This window comes from Saimiri boliviensis, chromosome 3 (assembly GCF_048565385.1).
Source record: "Saimiri boliviensis isolate mSaiBol1 chromosome 3, mSaiBol1.pri, whole genome shotgun sequence".
Lineage (NCBI taxonomy): Eukaryota > Metazoa > Chordata > Mammalia > Primates > Cebidae > Saimiri > Saimiri boliviensis.
Window position 1 is genome coordinate 144466388 of NC_133451.1, and position 26865 is coordinate 144493252.

At 36.0% G+C, this 26865-nt stretch overlaps 2 protein-coding genes across 10 annotated transcripts in view; one reads left to right on the top strand and one right to left on the bottom strand.

The window, feature by feature from the left end:
• The window catches only part of ABCE1 (ATP binding cassette subfamily E member 1), a 34055-nt gene extending 9017 nt beyond the window's left edge, over positions 1–25038 (bottom strand). The window contains exons 1-11 of the mRNA XM_010338635.3: positions 24895–25038; positions 20987–21116; positions 19838–19923; positions 16712–16809; positions 15607–15724; positions 14616–14753; positions 14409–14478; positions 13874–13970; positions 12918–13007; positions 3125–3246; positions 423–644 (exon numbers count right to left, since the gene is read on the bottom strand). Of these exons, the coding sequence (XP_010336937.1) occupies positions 423–644; positions 3125–3246; positions 12918–13007; positions 13874–13970; positions 14409–14478; positions 14616–14753; positions 15607–15724; positions 16712–16809; positions 19838–19923; positions 20987–21089 (1144 nt within the window). The 5' untranslated portion in view covers positions 21090–21116; positions 24895–25038. The remainder of the gene's footprint in view (positions 1–422; positions 645–3124; positions 3247–12917; positions 13008–13873; positions 13971–14408; positions 14479–14615; positions 14754–15606; positions 15725–16711; positions 16810–19837; positions 19924–20986; positions 21117–24894) is intronic.
• Positions 25039–25102: 64 nt separating this feature from the next.
• ANAPC10 (anaphase promoting complex subunit 10) overlaps positions 25103–26865 on the top strand; it is a 202512-nt gene continuing 200749 nt past the window's right edge. For all 9 annotated transcript variants that reach the window (XR_012516994.1, XR_012516995.1, XM_074396860.1 and 6 more), the window contains exon 1: positions 25103–25229. The gene's annotated coding sequence lies outside the window, so the exon portion shown is untranslated. The remainder of the gene's footprint in view (positions 25230–26865) is intronic.

The window sequence follows — 26865 nt, forward strand, 5'->3', positions numbered from 1 at the left end:
ATTATTTACAAAGGTAGACTGCCCTCAATTTAAAATAAGAAATGTTCCACATTGAAGTGTATGAGAAAAAATTTTTTGAAGCTAGATTGTTTCTGAATCGCCATTTCTCCTTTCTTTCATAGTCGATATATAAGATTAACAATTGCCATTAATTCACATGTAAAAAACCAGCTGAAAAAGAACACCTTATTTTCACTAGAGGTTATAAAACAAAATAAGAAACATTAACTTGATTGAATTACAGTGAAACTCAATTATACAACGCCAAAAAAATGTAGAGGTACACTGAGAAATGTATAGGTTTAAATAAAACTCAGCTTCTAGCCCTATAACATATGATTCAAAATTTTCCACAAAATTGTTAAAACTAATTTACCAGATAAACAAAAGACTTTTACTTATCACATAAGAGAAAAACTTACCATTTTCCCCCAGCATGACCATGATTTCAGAATCTGTAAACTCTCCAGCTACAATTGCTAGCTCAAACTCTCCCATTTTTTTCTTCATTCCTGGGTATTTGTACATACACATCTTTTTAACTTCTTCCTCATTTGCTGTCTCAGCCACTTTAAAAACAAGCGATGCATCTCTGAATCTCAAGTTTTCTGTTGGAACATAGCCATCCAAAAAAATGTTTATGCCTGTTGGGAAGAAAATTATCAAGAGGAAGAAATCGTTAGAGCCAAAATCCTAAGGTCTCCTGGGAGCAATCTATAGACTGTATACTTTAAATTTCTGTGGATTTTTGCTAACATGTTGTTCTGCATAGAAAGAAGTAACTTTTAAAAAATCTATTATGTTTAAATAATTCTTGAATATATATACATGTCCCCTCAACCACATGAAGTACATCTTCTCATTATCCTGCAATTATTTTTTCCATCAGGTTTTACGCAAAATAGAGCACATGATGTCCTTTTTGCTTTATTTTTAAGGCAAAAATGACAAATATATAATTTTTAAAATGACAAATATATGTAATATATTTTCAGATTGATATAATATTGATATAAAAGTTGCGGATAAATTTTTAAATATACAATTTGTTATGAATATTCAACTTCACATGAGAGATAAGCACACAGTTTACTGAATTTTTTTTTCAAATGAATCTTGCAATTTCATATGAAATTGAATATGAGCTAACTTTAGCTAACATTTTTTAATGGCTTCACTGTATAAAGATAACCACCATTACCGGAACAGATTTTAATAACAAACCAACATTGTATACAAGAAACCCTCAGTAGTAAAATTTTGAGATCTACAATTGCAGACACACTGAAATGAAAAGTGTATTTGAGAAGCAACAAATGGTCCATATTTTAGTGTTTTCTATATTTACACGAAGGAAGAGAAATTTGAAATTTGGAGTTCTTGATGTTATTCATTTTATTTGCAATTAAGAGACACATCATGCAGCCTGTATCCTCAGCCTAGAACATAGGTGTTCAATACATCTTGCTGACAGAACAAATGAACAGATTACATTTATTTTGCCAATATCAGCATGTTTTTTCATCTTAAACTACCTAAAACATGTAAAGTTAAAACATTAAACTAAAAAATTACATAAAAGCATAAACTCAAAAGGAACCTTAGCAGCCCCTTAGTTTAAATATCTAACTTCTTATTTTGGAAAATAAAGCCTCAAAGAACTAAGTGACTTAGTTTTAAACAAACACAGCAAGTCAGTCTTGTCAATTCAAAAATGATTTCAAACTAGAATCACCTTTACAGTTTATAGAAAGCTTTTAAGCATGCTACACTGATTTCAATATATTAAAGGAACACAGAAAAGTTCCTAAGTTGTTTTATCAGATGAAGCACATTAAAAACTTTACTGGGTACCATTTATTGAATGGCATAGCCTTTGCACATAACATTTATAATTGGAGTTGTGAAGAATGACTGCCAATTACCCATAATCTTTATCAACTTGATTCAAAGACTACCATACGGTATAGCATAAGGTACTCAATACATATTTGTTAACTGATAAGAATAAAACATTAATAAATTCATTCTCATATCATCCCTTAAAACTACTGGCAAAAAATAACTAGGTAACTGCAATTTTTTCTGTAAAGTATGCATCCATCTCAAATGTATAAGTAGATAAGTTATAACAATTTCTTCCCCACATCTTAATATTTATATACTTTTAATAATTATAAAACTCCCATTATCTTTTTATGAAAAGCATTATAATGCAAAATAACTTTATTTTTCCAAAAGAGTTTTTAGGTATAAAAAGATTCTTCCAAGATTAAAAAAAAAAAAAAAAAAGAAAGAAAGAAGAAACCAAGAAACCTGCCACCACTTAGGGAACTACAGGCTACATGAATTTTTCTTCTAGGATATGGTATTTTTTTCCTGAGTAAATAGCCCTATTAGTGTTCTGAATTGTCAGTTTAAGACAGCTGGACAGAAAAAAGTAAAACACAAGTAAGGAAGCAATAAAAGGAAAACAGGGAAGAAAAAAAGGGAAAACGTATGGAGGGTGGAGAATATACTGGTACTTGTTTTAGGAGCCACTTAGTGGTAGGCTAGTTTCTACTTTTGCTTAAATTGCAGAGGTAGTGAGGAGACATGGAAGGGAGATGCCACAGAATCTCATTTTCTTGAAAGAACAAAGACTAAATGAAAATTTCAGTATACTTCCTAAACTATCTTATTAGGCTTTTCGATAGTCTTAGTTCCAAAAACATAGGATACACATTACAGATAAATTTTAAACAAGATGAACACTGAAAGCATTATAAGATTTCATGACTGATATTGGCCTGTCAAAGATAATTTGAAAATGACAAATTATTCTCCAGTAATACTTCAGAAGCCAAACTACAGAAGACTTTTACTGTAGCCTCCTAACCCAACAAAAGTAACATTGCATTTCTACCTACCCCCCAGGAGAAAATTCTTCAAAATGAAAATATATTTTGTATAACTACTAACATATATAATTTGTACATTCTGCTCAGTGATTAAATGCCAAGAAACTAGAGTTTTGGATTATATTAGAGCAGTGTAAAACTACTTAATATCAATAATGTAGTTTATGAGCATTAGTGTAGAAGAAAATAATAGCATATGTGGAAAAAAAAGTTTCTTGAGTTACCTTCTCTTACACTAAAAGGCATAGTGACAACTCCATAGGCGCTTGGTACACCATATAAACAGCAGATAAAGTCGGAGAGATAGTCTAAAACACTTAGATCATGTTCTACCACAATGATATATCTGAAAATCAAAACAGATTTTTATTTTTAAATGGAACATAACATATAAAATTAAACTCTTTTGTAACTTTTTAATGCAGTTGTAAATTTCAGAAAAATAGATATATCTAATAAAAATTAAGCATAAAGACATATGAAGCAAAAGCCATAAAACATTTTCTTTAGTAAGGCTCATTATTAATGCTCATATTTAAAAATGTTTTCCTGAGGCCGGGTGTGGTGGCTCACGCCTGTAATCCTAGCACTTTGGGAGGCTGAGGTGGGTGGATCACCTGAGGTCAGGAGTTCAAGACCAGCCTGGCCATCATGGTGAAACCCCATCTTTAAAAAAAAAAAAAAAAAAAGTTTTCCTGAACTAAAAGGAAGGAAAAAAACAGCCAATTTAAAAGTTTATTGATATATGAATCAAATGCATTTTGCTAATAAAGAATGTATTTTGAAATAAGTGTTATAAAATAAAAACAATTATAACAGATTTAATTCAGATGTAGCCTAAACTGTTTGAGTATTATGCTACTCAGTTTATGTATTAAGCCCTGCATCTGTCCCGTCCCATGCTAGCTGTAGTAGGGGAGGGATGCACAAAGATCTTGAGACATTTTGATTTAGCTGGGGAAGACAAGAAATGGGTATGAAATGGTAACAAAAAAGATTACACGGCAAAATATGCTCCACAGATAAATCAGTGAACACCAGAAAGAAAATGGTTAGTGGGTACCGGAGCACTTTATGAACGAGAATGGGATATGGTTTGAATGAAGTGATACAGTATTGGCTGTAATAGAAGCTACTAACCAAGGAACAGTCATAAAGTTTTTACATAGTACTTTATTGCCATGCCAACACAATTCAACATGTTAAAAAAAGTCCTTAGATATCTCAAATGTCAAATTGATATATCAGCTTCCTACACACATAAAAATTCTCCATATTTGTACTAATGGAATTATCATTCTCTCAAAAATGACATTTTATTTCCACTGATATTTTGTTTAAACTGTTAAAGTCTATGAGTTCCTTAACAATGTCTTAAGTTTTAGTTTCATCCTTTTCCTTCTTTGCTTAAATTCTAGTTCAATCCCTCATATTTCTTTCATATCTCATTTTCTTTAGGTCCCTTGATGTGGGTCTCAATTCCAAATCAAATTAGTAATTTTCATTAATTAGACTTTCAACACTTTCTAAAACTTTAGCTACTGTCTTTCTATTGCTTAACCAATACACAGGAAACACTGAAAAATGCATCCTTTTTTCCTCAGATAAACCACTTCTCTACTTCTCTCGGTCTAAGAACTAAATAGTTTCCTGCCTATATCTTTACCTGCTAAAATTCCACTTAACCCTTTAAGGTCCATCTCAAATCCCATTTGCTATGGAAATACTTTTCCTAATATGTAAATGAGCTTCCCCCCCATTCTTGAATACTGGTAACAAGTATTTGGACTGACATTTAGACTTTTGATTACTGCTATAACTTGCTCATAAACATCTTAATGGAGACTCTTAATACATTTTAGCACCTCCACGATCTTTAGTCTTACACTATGTACTAAACAGATACCTAATAAAGTTGTTGATGGACAAAATGAAGAATATGAACTGAATTAATTGGCAATGAGGAAGATGGTCGGTTCTAAAATAGCACTGTTCAGAACTTTCTACAATTATTAAAATGTTCTATCACTATGTTGTCGCATATAGTGGCTACTAGCCATAAGTTGAATGTAACTAGTTTAATGAAATAAAATTTTAATTTCAATTAAAATTTAAATAAGGATGTATGTCTAAGGCTACAGCACAATTCTAGAATAGGGGAATGAAATGAGAAAACATATCAGAAGGAGTAATCTGGCAAAAAAAAAAAAAAAAAAAAAAGAATGGAAAATAACAGCAGGTCTAAGATGAAAAGGGAAAACTAAGGGGAAATGTTTTCTACCACAATGGTGGTAGTATCAATAAAAATGACAAATTGCCGGGCGCGGTGGCTCAAGCCTGTAATCCCAGCACTTTGGGAGGCCCAGGCGGGTGGATCACGAGGTCAAGAGATCGAGATCATCCTGGTCAACATGGTGAAACCCCGTCTCTACTAAAAATACAAAAAAATAGCTGGGCATGGTGGTGCGTGCCTGTAATCCCAGCTACTCAGGAGGCTGAGGCAGGAGAATTGCCTGAACCCAGGAGGCAGAGATTGCGGTGAGCCGAGATCGCGCCATTGCACTCCAGCCTGGGCAACAAGAGAGAAACTCCATCTCAAAAAACAAAAACAAAAACAAAAACAAAAAACGGCAAATCACCCAGGTGAGCTGGTGATATTCACCTTGCATCGGTGTCTTTGTTGGCACTAATCCATTACATGGAATACTTCTCTACTCTTAAAATCCTGTGTGTCCTTAAAGAGCCAGTGTGAGGAAGCATTATATTATGTAGTGGCTTTTAATTTTCTTTGAAAAGAAGAAAAAGAAAGGTCAAACTTCCTGCCCCTCACTCTGACCTTCAAATGGAGTTTATGGAGACAGAATTCCAAAATATAAAAATGATTTAGGTCAGCTATTCTGTTTTCTGAAAAGTTGAGAAGATCTGTAGCATAGGAAGAAATCTATGTTGTAAAAAAATGCATACCCCACAGTTAATTTGGGGCTACCTCTTAGTCTTCAATCTTACTGATAATGTTCTGAAGTCAAACTCTATAAAACTTGTTAAATTTCTATTCTTTTGTCCAATGCATCCTCTATTATTCATTGTTTATCCAAGGATATGATCTCCAAAAGCTTTTTATGGAATCAAAGACTGAATGTATGCCTTGACACAGAATTTCAGAATGGAGCTATGACTCTTTATCATCAATTTATCACTGCATAGACACTTAACCTTATACCTATAAATAAGACCAGCCCATTGTAAAATGTCTTATCTTCTCTGTGCTGTCATTCCAATCTCTCTTAACATGTTTTCCCTATTATAATTAAGGTTATCGTCCTCTATCTTATAATATGGGAAAGTCTTGGGTAGTATTACTTTTCCTTACTAGTTTGTTTCCTGAGGTACATCTACATTTATTTATTTCACTTTCCTATTTTAACTATACAAAATAGCTACTGATGTTTTAATTTTAAATTTATTAACTATAAGTGGATATAAGTACCTGATGCCTTGTTTTCTAGTGAGGTGTCTAAACATACACACTGAAATACTGACTGTAAACTGGTATTTCCTTTTCGTTTTCCTTTTTATTTTTGTTAGGACATTATTTGAAATCTTTAAAGTTACATGTGAAGATAAATATTATCTATGACTTCCATTAGTATAATAACGAAGTATAAAAATACTTTTTATCAGGCCACCATTCAAGTCCAGGAAATACAGAGAACACCACAAAGATATTCCTCAAGAAGAGCAACCCCAAGGCACATAATTGTCAGATTCACCAGGGTTGAAATGAAGGAAAAATTGCTAAGGGCAGCCAGAAGAGAAAGGTCAGGTTACCCACAAAGGGAAGCCCATCAGATTCACAGCGGATATCTCAGCAGAAACTCTACAAGCCAGAAGAGAGTGGGGGCCAATATTCAACATCCTTAAAGAAAAGAACTTTCACACTAGAATTTCATATCCAGCCAAACTAAGCTTCACAAGTGAAGGAGAAAGAAAATCCTTTATGGACAAGCAATTGCTGAGAGATTTTGTCACCACCAGGCCTGCCTTACAAGAGCTCCTGAAAGAAGCACTAAACAAGGAAAGGAACAACCATTACTAGCCACTCCAAAAACATACCAAACGGTAAAGACCATCGACACAATGAAAAAAATGTGTCAACTAACAGGAAAAACATCCAGCTAGCATCAAAATGTCAGGATCAAATTCACATATAACAATATTATGCTTAAATGTAAATGGGCTAAATGCCCCAATCAAAAGACACAGACAGGCAAACTGGATAAAAAGTCAAGACTCACTGGTGTGCTATATTCAGGAAACCCATCTCACGTGCAAGGACACACATAGGCTCAAAATAAAGGGCTGCAGGAAGATTTATCAAGCAAACGGAGAGCAAAAAAAGCAGGGGTTGCAATCCTAGTCTCTGATAATCCTAGACTTCGAACCAACAAAGATCAAAAGAGATAAAGAAGGGCATTACATAATAGAAAAAGGATCAATGTATGAAGAAGAGCTAATGATACTAAATGTATACGCACCCAATACAGGAGCACCCAGGTACATAAAGTTAGTTCTTAACGACCTACAAAGAGACTTAGACTCCCACACAATAACAGTAGGAGACTTTAACACTCCACTGTCAATATCAGACAGATCAATGAGACAGAAAATTAACAAAATATCCAAGACTTGAACTCAGATCTGGACCAAGCAGACCTAACAGACATCTATAGAAAACTCCACCCCAAATCCACAGAATACACATTCTTCTCAGCACCACAACACACCTACTCTAAAATTGACCGCATAATTGGAAGTAAATCACCTCTCAGCAAATGCAAAAGAACGGAAATCATAACAGTCTCTCAGACCACAGTGCAATCAAATTAGAACTCAGAATTAAGAAACTAACTCAGAACTGCACAGCTTCATAGAAAATGAACAACTGGCTCCTGAATGTCAAACGGATAAACAATGAAATGAAGGCAGAAAAAAGATGTTCTTTGAAATCAACGAGAAAGAAGACAAGGTACCAGAATCTCTGGGACGCATTTAAAGCAGTGTCTAGAGGGAAATTTATAGCAATAAATGTCCACATGAGAAGCGAGGAAAGATCTAAAATTGACATCCTATCATCAAAATTGAAAGAGCTAGAGGAGCAAGATCAAAAAAACTAAAAAGCTAGCAGAAGACAAGAAATAACTAAGATCGGAGCAAAACTGAAGCAGACAGAGACACCAAAAATCCTTCAAAAAAAAAAAAATCAATAAATCTGGGAGCTGGTTTTTTGAAAAGATCAACAAAATAGACCGCTCGCCAGATTAATAAAAAAGAAAAGAGAGAAGAATCAAATAGGTGCAATAAAAAATGATAAAGGGGATATCACCACTGATTCCACAGAAATACAAACTACAATCAGAGATTACTACAAACAACGCTATGCACATAAAACAGTAAAGCTGGAAGAAATGGATACATTCCTGGACGCTTGCACCCTCGTAAGCCTAAACCAGGAGGAAGTTGAAACCGTGACTAGACCAATAACGACGGCTTCAATAAAATATCTTCAATAAAATCCTGGCAAACTGATTGCAACAGCACATCAAAAAGCTTATCCATCATGATCAAGTAGGCTTCATCCTGGGGATGCAAGGCTGGTTCAACATACACAAATCTATAAATGTAATCCACCACATAAACAGAACCAAAGACAAAGACCACATGATTATCTTAACAGATGCAGAGAAGGTCTTCGACAAAATTCAACAGTACTTTACGCTAAAAACACTCAATAAACTAGGTATTGAAGGAACATATCTCAAAACAATAGAAGCTATTTATGACAGACCTACAGCCAATATCATACTGAATGGGCAAAAACTGGAAGCATTCCCTTTGAAATCGGGCACTAGACAAGGATGCCCTCTCTCAGCACTCCTATTCAATAGAGTATTGGAAGTTCTAACCAGAGCAATTAGGCAAGAAAAAAAAAGCGTATTCAATTAGGAAAACAGGAAGTCAAATTGTCTCTATATGCAGACGACATGATTGTATATTTAGAAGACCCCATTGTTTCAGCCCCAAATCTCCTGAAACTGTTAAGCAACTTTAGCAAAGTCTCAGGATACAAAATCAGTGTGTAGAAATCACAAGCATTTCTACACACCAATAACAGACTAACAGAGAGCCAAATCATAAGAAAACTATCATTTACAATTGCTACAAAAAGAATAAAATACCTAGGAATACAACTAACAAAGGATGTAAAGGACCTCTTCAAGGAGAACTACAAACCACTGCTCAAGGAAATAAGAGGGGACACAAACAGATGGAGAAATATTCCATGCTCATGGTTAGGAAGAATCAATATCATTAAAATGGCCATACTACCCAAAGTAATTTATAGATTCAACGCTATCCCCATCAAGCTACCTATGACCCTCTTCACAGAAATGGAAAAAAAACACCTTAAACTTCATATAGAACCAAAAGAGAGCCTGCATAGCCAAGTCAATTCTAAGCAAAAAGAACAAAGCTGGAGGCATCACACTCCTAGAGTTCAAACTATACTATAAGGCTACAGTAATCAGCATGGTACTGGTACCAAAACAGAGACACAGACCAGTGGAACAGAACAGAGGCCTCAGAGGCAACAGCACACATATACAACTGTCTGATCTTTGACAAACCTGCAAAAACAAACAATGGGGAAAGGATTCCCTGTTTAATAAATGGTGTTGGGAAAACTGGCTAGCCATGTGCAGAAAGCAGAAACTGGACCCCTTCCTGACACCTTACACTAAAATTAACTCTAGATGGATTAAAGACTTAAACCTAAGACCTAACACCATAAAAACCCTAGAAGAAAACCTAGGCAAAACCACTCAGGACACAGACATAGTTAAGGACTTCATGACTAAAACACCAAAAGCACTGGCAACAAAAGCCAAAATAGACAAATGGGACCTAACTGAACTCCAGAGCTTCTGTACAGCAAAAGAAAGAATCATTAGAGTGAATCGGCAACCAACAGAATGGGAAAAAATTTTTGCAATCTGACAAAGGGCTAATATCCAGAATCTTCAAAGAACTAAAACAGATCTACAAGAAAAAAAAAACAAACCTACTCAAAAGTGGAAGAATATGAACAGACACTTTTGAAAAGAAGACATATATGAGGCCAAGAAACATAGGAAAAAATGCTTATCATTACTGATTATTAGAAAACTGCAAATCAAAACCACATTGAGATACTATCTCAGGCCAGTTAGAATGGCGATCATTAAAAAATCTGGAGACAACAGATGCTGGAGATGATGTGGAGAAATAGAAACACTTTTACAGTGTTGGTGGGAGTGTAAACTAGTTGAACCATTGTGGAAGACAGTGTGGCAATTCCTCAAGGACCTAGAAATAGAAATTCCATTTGATCCAGCAATCTCATTACTGGGTATATATCCAAAGGATTATAAATCATTCTATTATAAAGACACATGCACATGTATGTTCACTGCGGCACTGTTTACAATAGCAAAGACCTGGAACCAACCCAAATGCCCACTGATGATAGACTAGACAAGGAAAATGTGGCACATATGCAGCACAGAATACTAAGCAGCTATAAAAAAAATCATGAGTTTGTGTCCTTTGTAGGGACAGGGATGAATCTGGAAACCATAATCCTCAGCAAACTGACACAAGAACAGAAAATCAAACACCGCATGTTCTCACTCACAGGTGAGTGATGAACAATGAGAACACATGGACACAGGGAGGAGAATATCACACACTGGGGTCTGTTGCGGGGGGTGCAGGGAGGGACTGCAGGGTGTGGGGAGGTCAGGGAGGGATAACATGGGGAGAAATTCCAGATATAGGTGACAAGGGAATGGAGGCAGCAAACCACATTGCCATGTGTGTACCTATGCAACAATCCTGCATTATCTGCACATGTACCCCAGAACCTAAAGTACAACAACAACAAAAATACTTTTTATAAAAAGTGACTTGGGTTATGAACTAGTGACCTGACTTTGTGTATTCCTTTTAAGACCATGGTATATATACGCTTTTCTTTACCACAGTGTGTATTTTTCTTTACCACATTGCGAAGTCTGTGAATACTGGGACTACATTTTTACACTTGCATTCCCCAAGGATTCTCTTATAATGCTCAGGCCTATGTATGAAGTAAAAATTATGGCTTTTATTTGGCTCAAATAAGATTGTCTCTTTATCACTGACACTCTAAGTTTCACTTCAAAGTATCTACATGGATTATTTAGTCTCTGCAGAACTTGTGCTCCTTGAATCTAAGGAATTGAATTTTATATCAATTTTGAACAATTCACAGCCATAATCCTTTCATGGCTTTACTTTTCAGACTCTTATGATATATGTAAACAGTTTCCTCATTACATTCTCCATGTTTCTGAACCTTCCTTCCACATTTTAAATTCATTCTCTCTCTGCTGTGTTCTAGTAACTTCCTCCGATCAGGTTTCTAATGCACCTTTCTGCTGTCCCTAACCCATCCAACATGTCCAGTGAATCTGTAATGCCACTATGCTTTTAATTTCTAGATTTGTTTGGGGTTCTGAACATCTACCTGTTGCTTTTTTTTTTTGGTTAGCATTATATCCTTAGTGTTTTGAATGCTTTTATTCAAATATTTTATTTTGAGTATTATTTAATAGCCTCCTTTAGAATGTTACCTAAAGTTCTTGAATCCTGCTGCTATATAGTATCTGCTAATTTGTAGACTGTTTCCTCCTCTAATTTATAAATTTTATAATTTACAGATTTGAGCTCATGCTCATGAGGCATTACTTACAGGAATCCTGTGCAACCAGGGTTGAGAGCATATAGGTTCGTTCCTTCTGCTATGTACCATAAAATAAAAGTTCCAGATTCTTTAAAAATATTACTTTCTCATTTTGAAGGATTCACAGATTCCACTGGTTAAATAAATTTCAATTCCAAAGCCAGGCGAGCTTTTAGACCATGAATAGAGATTTGAAAGGGAGCCATTCCTCCACTTCCAGTGAGCTCAGTGAATGACAGATATATGCTTTCTTGACATTTCCACGCAATGATAGACAAGTTTTTAATTTTCCCTTTTAGTGAGAAAGCAGTCCCTTGAGTCCTGGCATTTTATGTGTGAAAATCCAATACTACACCTTGCTTCTTGCCCAAGAGTGGATGTTAAAACCGAAGACTTACTACAGAGACCATCAACATATGGTCTTATCACTCCTCTATAGTTCTAATACTTCAGTTTTCGATCATTTGGGATTTCTCTCGCTTTCTTGCAAGATGAGCCATATATTTAAAAGGATGTTTATTAAACTGTTAAGTAAGAAGAGGCAGTATCATACAGAAAATGCTATATAGAAAAAACCCCTGGCGTCTGGTCACAGCTTTGTCATACAGGAAATTTGTAACCTAGAACAAACAATGAGATTTTTGATCTAATTCTTCATCTGCAAATAGGAATATCATCTAAAGATTCTCACAAGATTATCATGAGGATCAAATGATATTATGAACTTGAAAACTCCACAAACTACAAAAGCACCCTATAATCATGGTTATATGATTAGTTTTGAATACTACCAGAGATTATAATAAATTTTCTTTCCTTTTGCCCAGCAAGATTCTAAACAACCAAAATTACTCTAGTGATTCTTACCAATTCTAAGTGTGTGTGAAAATGAGAGAGAGAAAGATCCATTTGAGGAGCTGATAAAAGCTAAGTTTGGTTTCTTATACAGCTACAGACTTTGCACATAATTTCCGAGTATTCTTAGGATCCCTGGAAACAGGGGTGTTAATAAATGAATCTTGCACTGAGAACCTCTGTTCTAGATAAAGAAAGGTAAATTTAGGTGGTAGCTATAAACAACCAATATAAGAAATATGTACATGTACACAATATCGACAATCTTAGTGTTTAACCTTCAGAAATCTGTAAAAATCCCCAAACAAAACAACACAGTAATATGCCAGATCTCTACTTACCTATCTGGATTTATTAGAGATCGTATAGTAATAGCAGCCTTTAAACGCTGCTTGACATCTAAGTAACTAGAAGGCTCATCAAACATGAAACTGTGAAAAACAAAAAAAAAAAACATAATTTTGAAACCCAAGACATTCTACCTTGCATATTATTTTAAAGCACTGTAGCATCGACAGCTTTTGATTTAACCACAACAAAAATCTCCAATAGTAATGAAGAGTCCAGCTGTAATGGTAAAACTTTCTGTATTCTGTTCAGAAGTATAAGGAAAAACTTACAGAAAGACTTCACAAGTTTGGTGAGGGTCTACCAGGTTAGGCTAATTGACAAATTGGTAACTCCTCATGAAAAGTATTCTGTGATATAGTCTCAAGTAGTTTGGAGAGCTGTTCTCTTAAGTAAGCTACATTTAAGCATAGTTTTTTTGGGAGGATATTGCAAGAATTCATAGAATACTTTGCGGAGAAGAGCTAGCCTACACCAGATGACAGGGCGGAAATGTGGAAAAATAAGCAATAAATATCAGGGAGGACAGACACTGAAGGTAGGAAGGAAACTTTCCTCTCCTCCCTCTCACATGGCATGCCATAGTTATCCAGGATGATTTAAAAGACCTCATGTTTTGCTTCAGGTTATTTAAAAAGCTTGCTAGCCTAGCTGCAGAGCTTAAGTCTTAAAATCTTTTCACATAAAAAGAGGGCTTAAATAATGAACAACTGCCTTTATATAAAGAGTTCTGACACCTACCAGTTATAAACTATCTAAATAAATATTTTCCCCTGTGAATATAACGAGGAAAATGGGTAATGGATACAAAACTGCTTCAACATTGTACCTCAAAATTAGGGCCTTAGAAAACACTTCTATGAATTTCTCTCAAAACCATTTCTCTATTAGCAGCATACAACTGAAAACTCTACAAATGAAGACAAACAAAAATTGTAAAGTAACCTACATATCAGCTTTCTGTATGCAAACGACAGCACAAGCAAATCTCTGCAACTCTCCTCCTGAAAGATCTTCAACATTTCGTTCTTTTAGGTGGGTTAAATCTACAAAGAACACAGAGGCATTGTGCTCAATGTCATAAATTGTATTTCACCTCTTCCAGTTAAAACGTATATGGCATGTCATCATTTGAAGTTTGAATACTATTTCAGGCGAAAACTGTTTAAAGTAAATATAACAATTACTAGAGATTTTCCCATTTATTTCAGTAATCCATATAAAGATGCATGCTTTCATCACTTAAGTTTGGGGCCTATTAAAATATATACACAAAACAGTCAGCCATGGTGGCTAATGCCTGTAATCCCAGCTACTTGGGAGGCTGAGGAAGAAGAATGTCTTGAACCCAGGAGGCAGAGATTGCGGTGAGCCCAGATCGTGCCATTGCACTCCACCCTGGGTGACAAGAGAGTTTCGAAACGCTGTCTCAAAAAAACCAACCAAACAAAACCAAACAAAACCCCCACAAAATAAACACTTACCAAGCTGCTGACATACAATTGCCTGTGTCTTTGTCTCATCTTTTCGGTCCAAAATAGATCCCACTGTCCCCTGCCACAATATACCAAAAATAGTTACCACTAGTTTCTTTCAATATTAAAAAGAATCACAAAGTAAAACAAGTTTATTTTGATACATCTTTAATACTTCTACCAATATCCATTAAGTTCCCTCTACTAAAAACTGACCTTTGCAGCCTTAGGAATCTGGTCTACATATTGAGGTTTGATGATGGCTTTTAGGTCATCTTCTAGAATCTTGGTAAAGTAATTCTGTAATTCAGATCCACGGAAATAAGTCAAAATCTCTTGCCAGTCGGGAGGATCCTTAAAAAAAAAAATACAGAATCATATGAATTTAAATTAATAATACAATGACAAAGAAGATGAATGTTATATGAAATAGAACATACATGCAAATAGAATACTTATGGCTTTTAACTTAAGATTGGAGGTGAACCTATTTAATAAACGTCTCATTTCCCTATAGTAGCAAAGAAAGAAAACAGAACAGATACTACCTTACTCAAAACCAGATTCTTAGCACCTAGGACATAGGCAGGCATCTAACAAGAGGTTAAGCTGGAAGGAATGTTTCCTGCTCATGTTTCCAAAATAAGTGAAAATGTTTTCAGGTATCCAAGAAATCTTTCTGGATACTTAACCAAGGATTCAGAAATGAAATGTGAAATACACATATGATTTATTTGAACAATTAACAGGGTAACATCCCTACTCTGGTAAAGCTCCATTTTACAATATCTACAAATAAAAATATCTAACTTAAGAACACCATACAGTGGCTCCCAAATTTCTTTATGTACTAAAGTTGGAAATTTACCATTCATGAGTCAAAAGCCTAATCAAACTACTCACTGAAACAGAAACTAACTGAGCTATTTTAAACATTACATTATTGGGACAAATTAAATAGAAACATGTAATATAGCAGAATTAAACAGAATTCTGCTTTAAATCGAGGCTTAACAACTCAGAATTTTCAGTTAAGTAACATTAACAGATTTTTAGTTAAAAACTATAAAAGAACTTTATACATTTCTCAGTATTATTTCCACAAATAACCTTGAAAATAAAAGTATTTTAAAAATACGCATACCACCCCTCCCAATCTCATAAAACTGACTCATGATATGAATTCTTACAAAGTGATAATACATACATCATACTTTCCAAGGTTTGGCTTTTGTTTTCCTGCTAAAATTTTTAAAGCGGTTGACTTTCCAATACCATTAGTTCCAACTAATCCCAAAACTTCACCTGGACGAGGAATAGGTAACCTGTTACAAGTATACAAAAATAATAAAACAACTCCGACTTACATAGAAAAAGTCACATAACATCAGAATGATATATTTTAATGAACTTGCACTTCATGCACATCCATTAATAAGCTAAGAAACATATGCCAGATATTATTGGCTATTAGAAAAAAAACAGCCAAGATTAACTTACACTGTTAATTGTTAGAAATGCATACATAAACAACATTACTCCAAGTTTTATTTATTCGGTTTTCAAAGTCCATTCTAAAGTAATATTTCTTTTTTACATATAAGGCCCAGTTTTAATGTGCAAGAAAATGCTTTGGTACAAAATTACATAGCAAGTGCATCCTCACAATGTCTTTCTTTTCTGGCCTGCCATTTACTTACAAGGAGAGAAGTGCCACATCAATCAGAAATATTCCACTTCATTCTCCTTGCTGCAGTAGGCCCCTTAAAGCTGGCAGGTTGAGAAATACCTTTTTATTAGTAAAGTCTAAACTCCTAGATTCAAAGTATTAGTGTTTAGCAGATAAAAATCCCAAACTAAGGATTTATTTGTGATTTAACAATACATGTCCAAATTCAAAGTGATATCCTCTGTAGATCTTAAGATTAATGGATAAACAAAATCAAAGGCAAGTTCTCTTAAAAGTTATTTTGGGGATAAGGGTACTAGGAACAAAAGTGACTCTCAGTCCCAGTTGTATATTAGAATCACCTGGGACTTTTTCAGTACACTGAGGTCCATACACTATGATGTAATTAAACTAGGCTGAAACCTGGGCATTAGCAGCTTTAAAAAGTCCCACAGATAATTCTAATGTTAGCCAGAATGAACCACAGACATATACAGTATGATTCTGCATGATGTTATAGTATTGTATTTTCCTTTAGTGACTGGTTAATAGCATCTCTCCCCCTTTTTTGCATTTCTCTTAAAATTCCAAATGTATTTTACTCTTAACTTGACGAATGAGGAATCTTGATGTGAAAATATACCTGTGAAGTTTGAAGGCATTGGCACAATATCGATGTGTGGTTTCTTTTTCTAAGTTGCTGGGTAAATTGACAATTGATAAGGCGCCAAAGGGGCATTTCTGTTATTTAAAGTAAAGAATTTTTGTATTAATTTGCAGACATATACACAAGACTAAAATAGATTAAACATTTTATAAGCAATCTTCTAAACATAAGGCGTTTCATAAAGATGTACAATGTTGTTTTATTTCCTTTCACTATTTACTTAAAAATAAAAGTTCTATAAACATTAGAATGCTATCAATTATAGTTCTCTCTCAGTATATGCAGGGAAAGTCATTCTAGAACTCCCAAGTATAACCAAATTGGCACATACTCAAGTCCTGTAGTCAGTCCTGCAGAACATGAGTACAAGAGAGTCAGCCCTTTCTAAAACGGGTTTTGCATCCCATCCTGCAATAATCTATTTCCAATCTGCATTTGGTTGAGGAAAAAAAATCCACATATATGTAGATCTGCACAGTCCGAACCTGTGATTTCAAGGATCAACTGTAACTCAATATTCCCTTTAGTGACGGCATAATCCTTTATATTTAAAGAGTGCTTAATGCTCATTAAAAACCTTGCAGAATTTGAGGTTTTCCGTTTGATTTTTTAAAAAAACATATTAGATAAGGGAAGGCTAAGAGGCAAGTCAACAAAAAAAGTCACCGAATTTATGACTTCATATTCTTTCCTAAACAGATGCTCTCCCTCTGTTACTTTCAATTATTCCTGCCCTTGTATGATTTCTGTTATACCTTGTAAAGCCCTTTGTGGTCATGGATCTTATCTTTTTTGGGGTTATTTCCAACCCAGCAATGGCTTGCATATTTGCACAGACCAGGGATCAATGTCTTTCCATTATGACTTTTATTTGGCCTATATGAAAAACATACTTGAATTTTTGGAGTCAATTCACATTAAAAACAAACAAACAAACAAAACACAGGCTTATTTGAACAACATTTGACTATCAGGTGATAATCAAATGAAAAGTCCAACTAACAAGAATGGCAAAAACAGAAAGGTCATTTAAGAACGGTAATGTGGCTATAAAAAATTTTTTGTAACTACAGACAACTACAGAGGTACACCCAAAGATTAAAACCTCTTATTATTAGAGATCTGCTCAGCAGACATGTTCAATGAGCTCAGGGGACCAATTCAAAGTGTCTGTGTTTAGAGATTCCAGGGAATTTCTTTTTTTTTTTTTTTTTTTTTTTTTTTACACGGAGTGGCGCTCTTTAGCCCAGGCTGGGGTGCAGTGGCGCGATCCTGGCTAACTGCAACCTCTGTCTCCCAGGTTCAAGTGATTCTCCTGCCTCGGCCTCCTGAGTAGCTGGGACTACAGGTGCCCACTATCAGGCCCAGTTAATTTTTGTATTTTTAGTAGAAACAGGGTTTCACCATCTTGGCCAGGCTGGTCTTGAACTCCTGACCTTGTGATCAGCCTGCCTCGGCCTCCCTAAGTGCTGGGATTACAGGCGTAAACCACCGCGCCCGATGGAATTTTTTTGAGACGGAGTTTCGCTCTTGTTACCCAGGCTGGAGTGCAATGGCGCAATCTCGGCTCACCACAACCTCCGCCTCCTGGGTTCAGGCTATTCTCCTGCCTCAGCCTCCTGAGTAGCTGGGATTACAGGCACGTGCCACCATGCCCAGCTAATTTTTTGTATTTTTAGTAGAGACGGGGTTTCACCATGTTGACCAGGATGGTCTTGATCTCTTAACCTCGTGATCCACCCGCCTCAGCCTCCCAAAGTGCTGGGATTACAGGCTTGAGCCACCACGCCCGGCCTACTCTTGTATTTTAATAAAGTAATTTCCACCCTCTAACCAAAACTATTAAGTTTTTACAAAGCATATTTTTATAGCTTATATAATTTTATAATTATATTTATATATTATAAAATAATTTTATATATTTTTTAAAATTTATAATTAAATTTACATAATTTTACAAGTTATATTTTATAATTCTTACAAATTTTATCTGTTTACCAGTGGAGTACCATATCCACTTTTCATAAATGCACATAAAATGCTTACATGCTGCAAGTGATTCAAACTTCTTTAATTCTACAAGGAAAAAAACATCCACTGTTCATATATGAGGTGCATTATAATATCTTAGTTTTCAGGAATTATACATTACTTTCCCACCTTCAAAGAGAATCATCTCATTAGTATGTTTTCAGCCACTCAAGTGTACATTCAAATTTTAAAATCTAATTTTCTTATAGCAACAAAGAAAGAAAATAGAATAGATGCTATATTACTCAAAACCAGATTTCTAGCGCCCAGGATAAAGGCAGGCATTTAATAGGAGATTAGTAAATATTTGCTGGAAGGAATGCTTCCTGTTTATATTTTCAATGCAAGTGAAAATGTCTTCAGGTATCCACGAAATCTTTCTGGATACCTAAACAAGGATTTAGAAACCAACATGAAATATACAGAAGATTTACTTGAGCAACAGTATGGTATGTGAACTCTGGTGAAGCTCCTTTTTATAATATCTACAAATAGAAAGATCTAAATTAAGTATGTTATTACATATTAGATCCTAAATTCCTTTTACAAACTAAAGTTAGAAATTCACCATTTTCGAGTCAAAAACCTCATCAAACTATTCAAGGCAACAAAAACTACTAATAATTGAGCTATTTTAAGTATTATATCATACTATTGGGAAAAATTCAATAGAAGCATGTGTAATACAGCAGAATAAAAACTTAAGAATTAGGTTAAAGTTTAAAAGTTTTGGCTGTGTGCATTTCTATTTAAAAGGTGTGAATTTAATATTTAATATGGATTTGAAAGAAACGTAATGTGATGGTAATGCCCTTGTAAAAAGGTGAAAAAAGAGAAATTTTGGTTGGAAATGGCTTTATCAAATTGAGTATGCAAGAATAACTTTTAAAAAGGTGGTTTAATTAACTTAAAAATGCAACAATATCACTGATATTAGAATACCACTTTCCTAAATTTATATTCTTTATTCATGTGCTTTATATTTTGCCTCATTTTATAGCATAGTATCCAGAATTTTCAGATTTCAGTTTTAGGCTACAAATTTGATCCAGTAAACAAAATATTACTTACCTTAATACAGATACCACAACCAATACAAAGAGTTTCAGAAATCCATGCTATTTTGCTTTGGGGTGTAACTTCTATGCATAATTTTCCTAGGTAAAGTAAAAGATATAATTAAGCCATTTCCCCTGATCTTCTAATTTTCTGAACACTGTTATTTAAGTGATGCTGGTTCTAAATTTCCATATGGAAGCATATTTTCAAAAACCAAGGCCACACAAGGAAATACATTTGAGATAATTCCTTAAATCAGTGCTTTGTGGGGACAGAGTTCTAATCACTTATATGAATATCCTGGTTAGGCAACAGGGAGTTGACTTTAATATCTATTTATTTTATTTAATTTACTTCTGGTGAAGAAAATATGCAAGTAAAAATGTGGCAAATCCTGAAATACTTTTATTTTTAAGGTAACCTAAATTTTAAATTCATAAAACAAAATATGCCTTGAAAACGGTAAGGCAAACCATGAAAAGAATGAACAATTGTAGCTAGGTCAGTAAAACTCCAAAAAGATATGCAGTGATCTAATACACAGATAAAATTAAACATGTTATTAGGGATAACAGAATTTCTGAATAGCAAAAGAGACAATAACAGATGAGAATTAAAGTTTCTTCTAAGATTCAGTAAGTCTATGCTTCATTAGTACATTTACAATTACTTAACATAGCCCTTAAAGATTACCAATAATTGGGCCAGGCGCGGTGGCTCATGCCTATATCCCAGCACTTTGGGAGGCTGAGGCGGGTGGATCACGAGGTCAAGAGATTGAGACCATCCTGGTCAACATGGTGAAACCCCGTCTTTACTAAAAAATACAAAAAATTAGCTGGGCATGGTGGCACGTGCCTGTAATCCCAGCCACTCAGGAGGCTGAGGCAGGAGAATTGCTTGAACCTGGGAGGTGGAGGTTGCGGTGAGCTGAGATCGCGCTATTGCACTCCAGCCTGGGTAACAAGAGCGAAACTCCATATAAAAAAAAAATAAAAATAGGATCCAATAAAAGGAATTTAGAACAAACTAGTTTTCTTGCCTTCACAGTTTTATGAAACTAATGGTGAACATATATGCTAATGCCCATAAAGAACTTTCAAACCAGTTACTTCTTTCATGATTTTCTTTTATGCTTAAATGATCCACAGAACAGCTTACCCATTCGAACTACAGGACAACTCTTTTTGCATTCCTGTCGACACTTCTTAGGTTTACATTTGTCATGGTTGACAATAGCAATTCTTGTTAATTTGTCTGCCATAACTGTGTGAATGAATATCCAGCTCTTCTATTAAAGAAAAAGTAACAAATTTAATGTAATTAGTTAAGAGAACTAATTCACATGCATGAAAGACAGGAAGACATAAATGATCATTACATGGAGATTAAATAATTATCTGCAAAACAAAATAAATTTTAACAATAGTAAAAATTGTAAAATAGTCCATCATCTAGTAAAGTTGGGAATATCAAATTTTACACATATGCCTTAATCAGAAGATTTATTTAAGAAAATTTAAAAAATGCCATATACAATAGCAACAAAAAGAAAGTATCTAGGAATATACTTAACAAGCTATATACACAAGAAAACTTTAAAACAACACTGAATGACATAAATGACCTGAACAAATGACATGCTATCTCAGTTTTGATAAGAACAGTCAACATAACAGATTTCAACCCTTCCTGAATTTATATATTTAATTCAATCTCATGAGAAAAAACAAACAAAAGAACCCTAGGCATGTGGTGGTGTGCACCTGTGGTCCCAGCTATTCCAGAGGTTTCGGTGGGAGATTCACCCGAGTCTAAGTGGCAGAGGTTACAGTGAGCCAAGATCACACCACCGCACTCCAGCCTGGATGAGAGTGAGACCCTGTCTCCAAAAACAAACCAACGCAGACAAAGCAAACCTAAAGCTCCAACGGAAAAAGTATTAGTAGCCAGGAAAACTGAAAAAGCGTAAGGAGGATGAGGAAATTCTATAAGCCCTTCCCCCAAACTAAGCATTACTTCATGTTGTGTACATCTGACTATAATGACACTGATAGAGATGTGAAATAATTATAATAGCAATGAAATTAAAAGGAGACAAAGTAACTATATGTATGTACTATGCTCACTTTTAAAGCTTTTATAAGTGTTGATATTTCAGTTTAATCAACTACATAGCATTAAGATCAAAGTGAAGTTAAAAATCTTTTACAATATTGGGCTTAGTGGTTCAGAAATTAATTTCCTTAAAATGGTGATTAAAGTATTCCAAAAAGTGCATTAATACTCAAGTTTATTCCAATATGTAATGAATGAATCTGAAGCCAAGACTGCCCATTTAGAAAGATATCATGTTGGCTTTTTCTGATTGTGATACTCAATCCTGATTTTTCTTTTTTTTGTGATACATTGCTTCCCCTTGTAGACATCTTAAGTCTTTTTCACATCCATCAGTACAATTAGGCTTGGAGGGGGATTAGACATCTTGCTCCTCAATACTGTCTTAGACTATTATCTATCCCTTTTCCCTAAAAAGTTTTGCATGTCAACTATCTAAATGCTTTAGTTAGTACTGACCATCAGATCACTCCCTTTCATTCTTTGAAGGTTTCATCCCTCTGCTAACTTTCACACACTCTTCTGTAATGCCTGACATAGTTCTTGGTGATTTCAATATGCTAACAGATGAACCTCCCATCATTAACCATTCTCCTCCAACACCTTGCCTTCTATTCTACCATTCATTTTTATCTATCTAGCCATTCATTTTTCTGGTTACACACTAGACCTTATCATTACCGGTAATTGCAAACCCTCTGTAACCATAATTTCAAATATTATATTCTCCAACCACCACTCGTATCTTTTCAGTTCACCCCCTACTACACAACAACCCAACAATCTCGATTCTCCCATTCTCCAAACCTTTCACTATCTCTTGAGTCTATCATATTTCCACTGTCTCTCAGCTCTTGGTATTTTTATTTCCCTTATTACCCAGCTAAAATACCCTCAATCACCATCTTGGTTAAATTCAGCTCTTCACCTTCAAATACAGAACTGAAAATGGGAAAGGAAAAAACCCCACAAAACCTGCTGACTAGTCTCCCTTGAAATTCATCGTCTCAAATGGACCCTTATGCCAACCAGCAATCACAATATACGTATTTACCTAGCTAAGACCATTTGTACACTAGAAGACATTCCATAAGAATTCTCAACTATTCTCCTTCCTGTCTTTAACATCATCAATTATTCTCTCCATGGGCTCATTCTTATCGGCATTCAGGCATTCTATTATCCAACCCTATTAACTCCCATTACTTTATTTCTTCAACTGATTTATATAAAAATAGTGATAAATTGCAGTGGATTTAAGAAAAATGAACATGGGCAGAACTGTTAATTAACTGTGTGAACACTTTTAATTCAACTTCTGTATCAATTTGAAGAATTGGGGCAAGGGAACGCCCTATTTCTTTTCAGCAGGAAAGTTAGGCACAGTAAAGCTTGGAGAGGAAGGTTATAGTTAACAGGCTCCTGCAAACAAAGAGGATTTGAGGATATCTCAGATTTGAAGACAAAAACTGTTCAAAACTGACACTAAAACAATGACCCTCAGTGCCATTCTTCCAGCTAAAAGGAAAAAAGGAAGTGAGGTATATTTGGAAGCATTTACAGTCTAAAGCCAAAATAATTGTAATGCTGTGTAAAAGCATTTCAAAGATTGCTTTTAACCAATGATCTTTAATATCACATGAAACATTCTAACCTATGCTTATTGTAGTTTATTAGACTTATAAAACGCGTATAAGTTAGAAGTGGTCCACGGCTCTCATTTCAGTTTTAAGACATTTAGAAGGAACTCTAAATATTGTTTTCTCCCCCTCTCTCCCAACTGTTAAATGCTCTTCCTAAAAAAACAAAACAAAAAAACCTCCCTTTTTTAAAGTAGGGGAGAACTAAGTTAAAAAAACAAAAACAAAAACAAAAAAACTCACAAACCCCAAACACCTTCTGGTTAAAATACAAGTTCTGAGCCTTGGTTACACTAACAAAGCATTATTGTCAGGTGTCAGAACGCAATGAATATTCTCGGAATACGGAACAAACTACTGCAACATAAATGCCACTATTATAAATGATTAGTTAGCAGGCCTGTTGGGAAAGAGTACAAAAATAAAACATGTTATTTGGACAGTTATTTCTCATAGATTTTACCATCAAAAGGGAGAAAATAAGCTTATGTAGTTAATGGGAGGTGGAAATTCGGCTTTGGCTGTCATTCATTCACAATACGTATTAAATGTCTACAATGTACGAAGCCCTGAAGAGATAATAAAGATATTCTGAGTAAAGACACCGACCTTGATTTCAATGAGTATAAGATACAATAAAGGAGGTAAAAACAAGAGGAGAAAGTGCCGGGTGCTATAAAAGCGGACCAAAAAAGCTGTAGGATTTTAAGTGGGAAATTAATGGGAATAAACCCAGTCATGGCTGCGTACACACTGTTCTGAGAAAAGCAGAGCGACATGTGGGCATCATTTCTATAAAGCCTGGGAGTGGACAGGGAGTATTCGACTTCATGGCGGCAAGATGCCATGACTCATTCACTCACCAAAACGTGGAAGCCACGACTTCCCACAAGCAAATACGCACATGTGACAATATATCCATTTTAGTGTACTAGGGGACTGTGGGGTACTAGAGGCTGCTGTAAGTTCTAAGGGTGCCCTCCTCTGCAGCAGGTTTGGCTCCAGGGCAGGAGTGGGGTAAAGAGGGAGTGGAGACTAGGGCATCTACGTCCATTCTCGAAGTCCCGGCGGGCGTGGCAGGCAAGATCGGGGACAGCCAGGTCGGCTGGAGGGGAAGATCGAGGCGCCCCCAAGGTCTCGGCGTCGCCCGCGCTCCGGCAGTTCCAGCTGTCCCGCAGGAGCCGCTGCCACGCGCTGCTACCGTCTCCGCCACCTGAGGCCTAACCAAAGGCTCTCGGAGAACGTCCCTACAGTCTTTCCAGCCTGGCAGATGGCAGCTAACAGCCAGACCTCTCCGGGCTATTCACGTACCTGGAGAAAACGATCCCCTTGCGGAGGGGAGCGCAGAGACCAAATCAGTTCTTGCCTTCACTTTTCAGCCACACAGCGTGTTCTCACGGCCACCGGCCAAAATGGCGGTGCCCAGCAGCCACTCGCGCAAGCTGTCGAATGTAGTGCGCATGCGCGACACACAGCGTGAGGCGGAACCCTGGAGGTAGGTAGGGCGCGATGACGTCATTGTACTGCGACCCTTGTTCCTCGCCGCTGAGGAAGCCAGGCTGTCCTAGGAAGCTGAGTGGGAGTGGCACGTAGCTGCTGGAGGTCCTGAGAACCTGAGTTTCGGCCAGCAGCCAGGCCTGGAAACTGTAAGTGTGTTGGCTTGTCTCCGACGTAAAGCGAGGTCCTAGCGTAAACAGATGCATTCTCCTTCCCAGTTTCAATCTTTTTTTTACGCCCGCGCTCTCCTCAAGGCCAGTGGGTCGGGAGTGGAGCCTTAGTCATCCTGACACGCTAGAGGTACCAGTAGGACCAACAGAGTCTGGTCCCGACGCGGCTTGCTGCTGCGCGCTCTTCTGGGCCTCAGCTCCCTCTCAATTCTGTGGTCAGTTCAAGGCCGGGAACCCAATCTTCTCCGAGCTCCGTATTTTATCCACTTGGTGGCGTCCAGTCCCAAGGCCGGCAGTTGAATTCTGCCCTCAAGTGGTGATGGACATTCTTTGTTTTTTTTTTTTTTAGATGACAGGACGTTCAGTTAGTAATAGTAGTTGCAAGTTGGATAGTCTCGTCCTAGATCTCACTTAACTTGCAGGCAAATGACAACTAGTTCATGACTGAACCTATTCATCTGTTTATTCATTCAGTAAACTACCTATTGAGCATCTAAGCCTTAGGCCTTGCTAAAGTTTACAGTCCACTGTCTCTGTGGTTATTTAGTGAGTATCACGTGCTTGTTTGCTGATTAGAGACCAACTTCGGATACATGAGAAGTATCAAGAAAAGGGTATGCAGAAGTATTGCACCTGTTTCGAATAGCAAGTATAATAATGTTCAGTAGCAGTAACTGCGCTACCAAAGCAATTTTACATATTCTTCACGATCCAATATTGGAGTGTTTTTTCACGTTTGCATAGACTTACTAAAATTAACAAAAGATGTGAAAGATGAAGTCGACTTTTTTAGAATGGGCCAGTTACTTCAAAATCTTGGAGTCATTTTCCTGACTTTATCTTCTATGTTAAGACCATATGTAAATAGAACTTTTTAAAACATTTTTCTTATTTTTGTTTTTTTGGGACAGAGTTTCGCTCTGTTACCCAGGCTGGAGTGCAGTGGCACTATTTCGGGTCACTGCAACCTCTGGCACCCCCACCCCCCACCCCAGATGGTCCTTCCGCCTCAGCCTCCCTGGGACTACAGGTGCGTGCTGCCACACCAGGCTGATTTTTTGGTATTTTTTTTGTAGAGATAGGGTTTCACCATATTGGCCAGGCTGGTCTTGAACTATTGGGCTCAAGCAATCCACCTACGTTGGCCTCCCAAACTGCTGGGATTACAAGTGTGAGCCACCAGGTTTCCTTTAAGGCCCGGCCTTAAATGAAACTTTTGACAGCTAGAGGGCATGTATCTCTGTATCACTCAATGAATATTTGAAATGAGGATCTTGGTTGGGGGCAGTGGGATCACACTTTTAATCCCAGCTACTTGGGAGGCTGAGGTGGAAGGATTGCTTGAAGCCAGGTCAAGACCAGCCTGAGTAACATAGCTAGATCATGTCTCTAAAAAAAAAAAATTGGATAAATAAAATGAGGATCAATGTTTACATATTCCTAGAATAAGAGTTTTTTAATCTGATTTGTCTAGGGCTAAAAGTCATTTGAATTTTTAGTCATAGAAGTATAGAACTGCACAGCATTATATAATTAAAAACCATCAAGTGAACCTCTTTGACAGGAGAGGAAATAAAGCCCAGACTTACTCAAAGTTTAGGCTAATTAAAGGAGA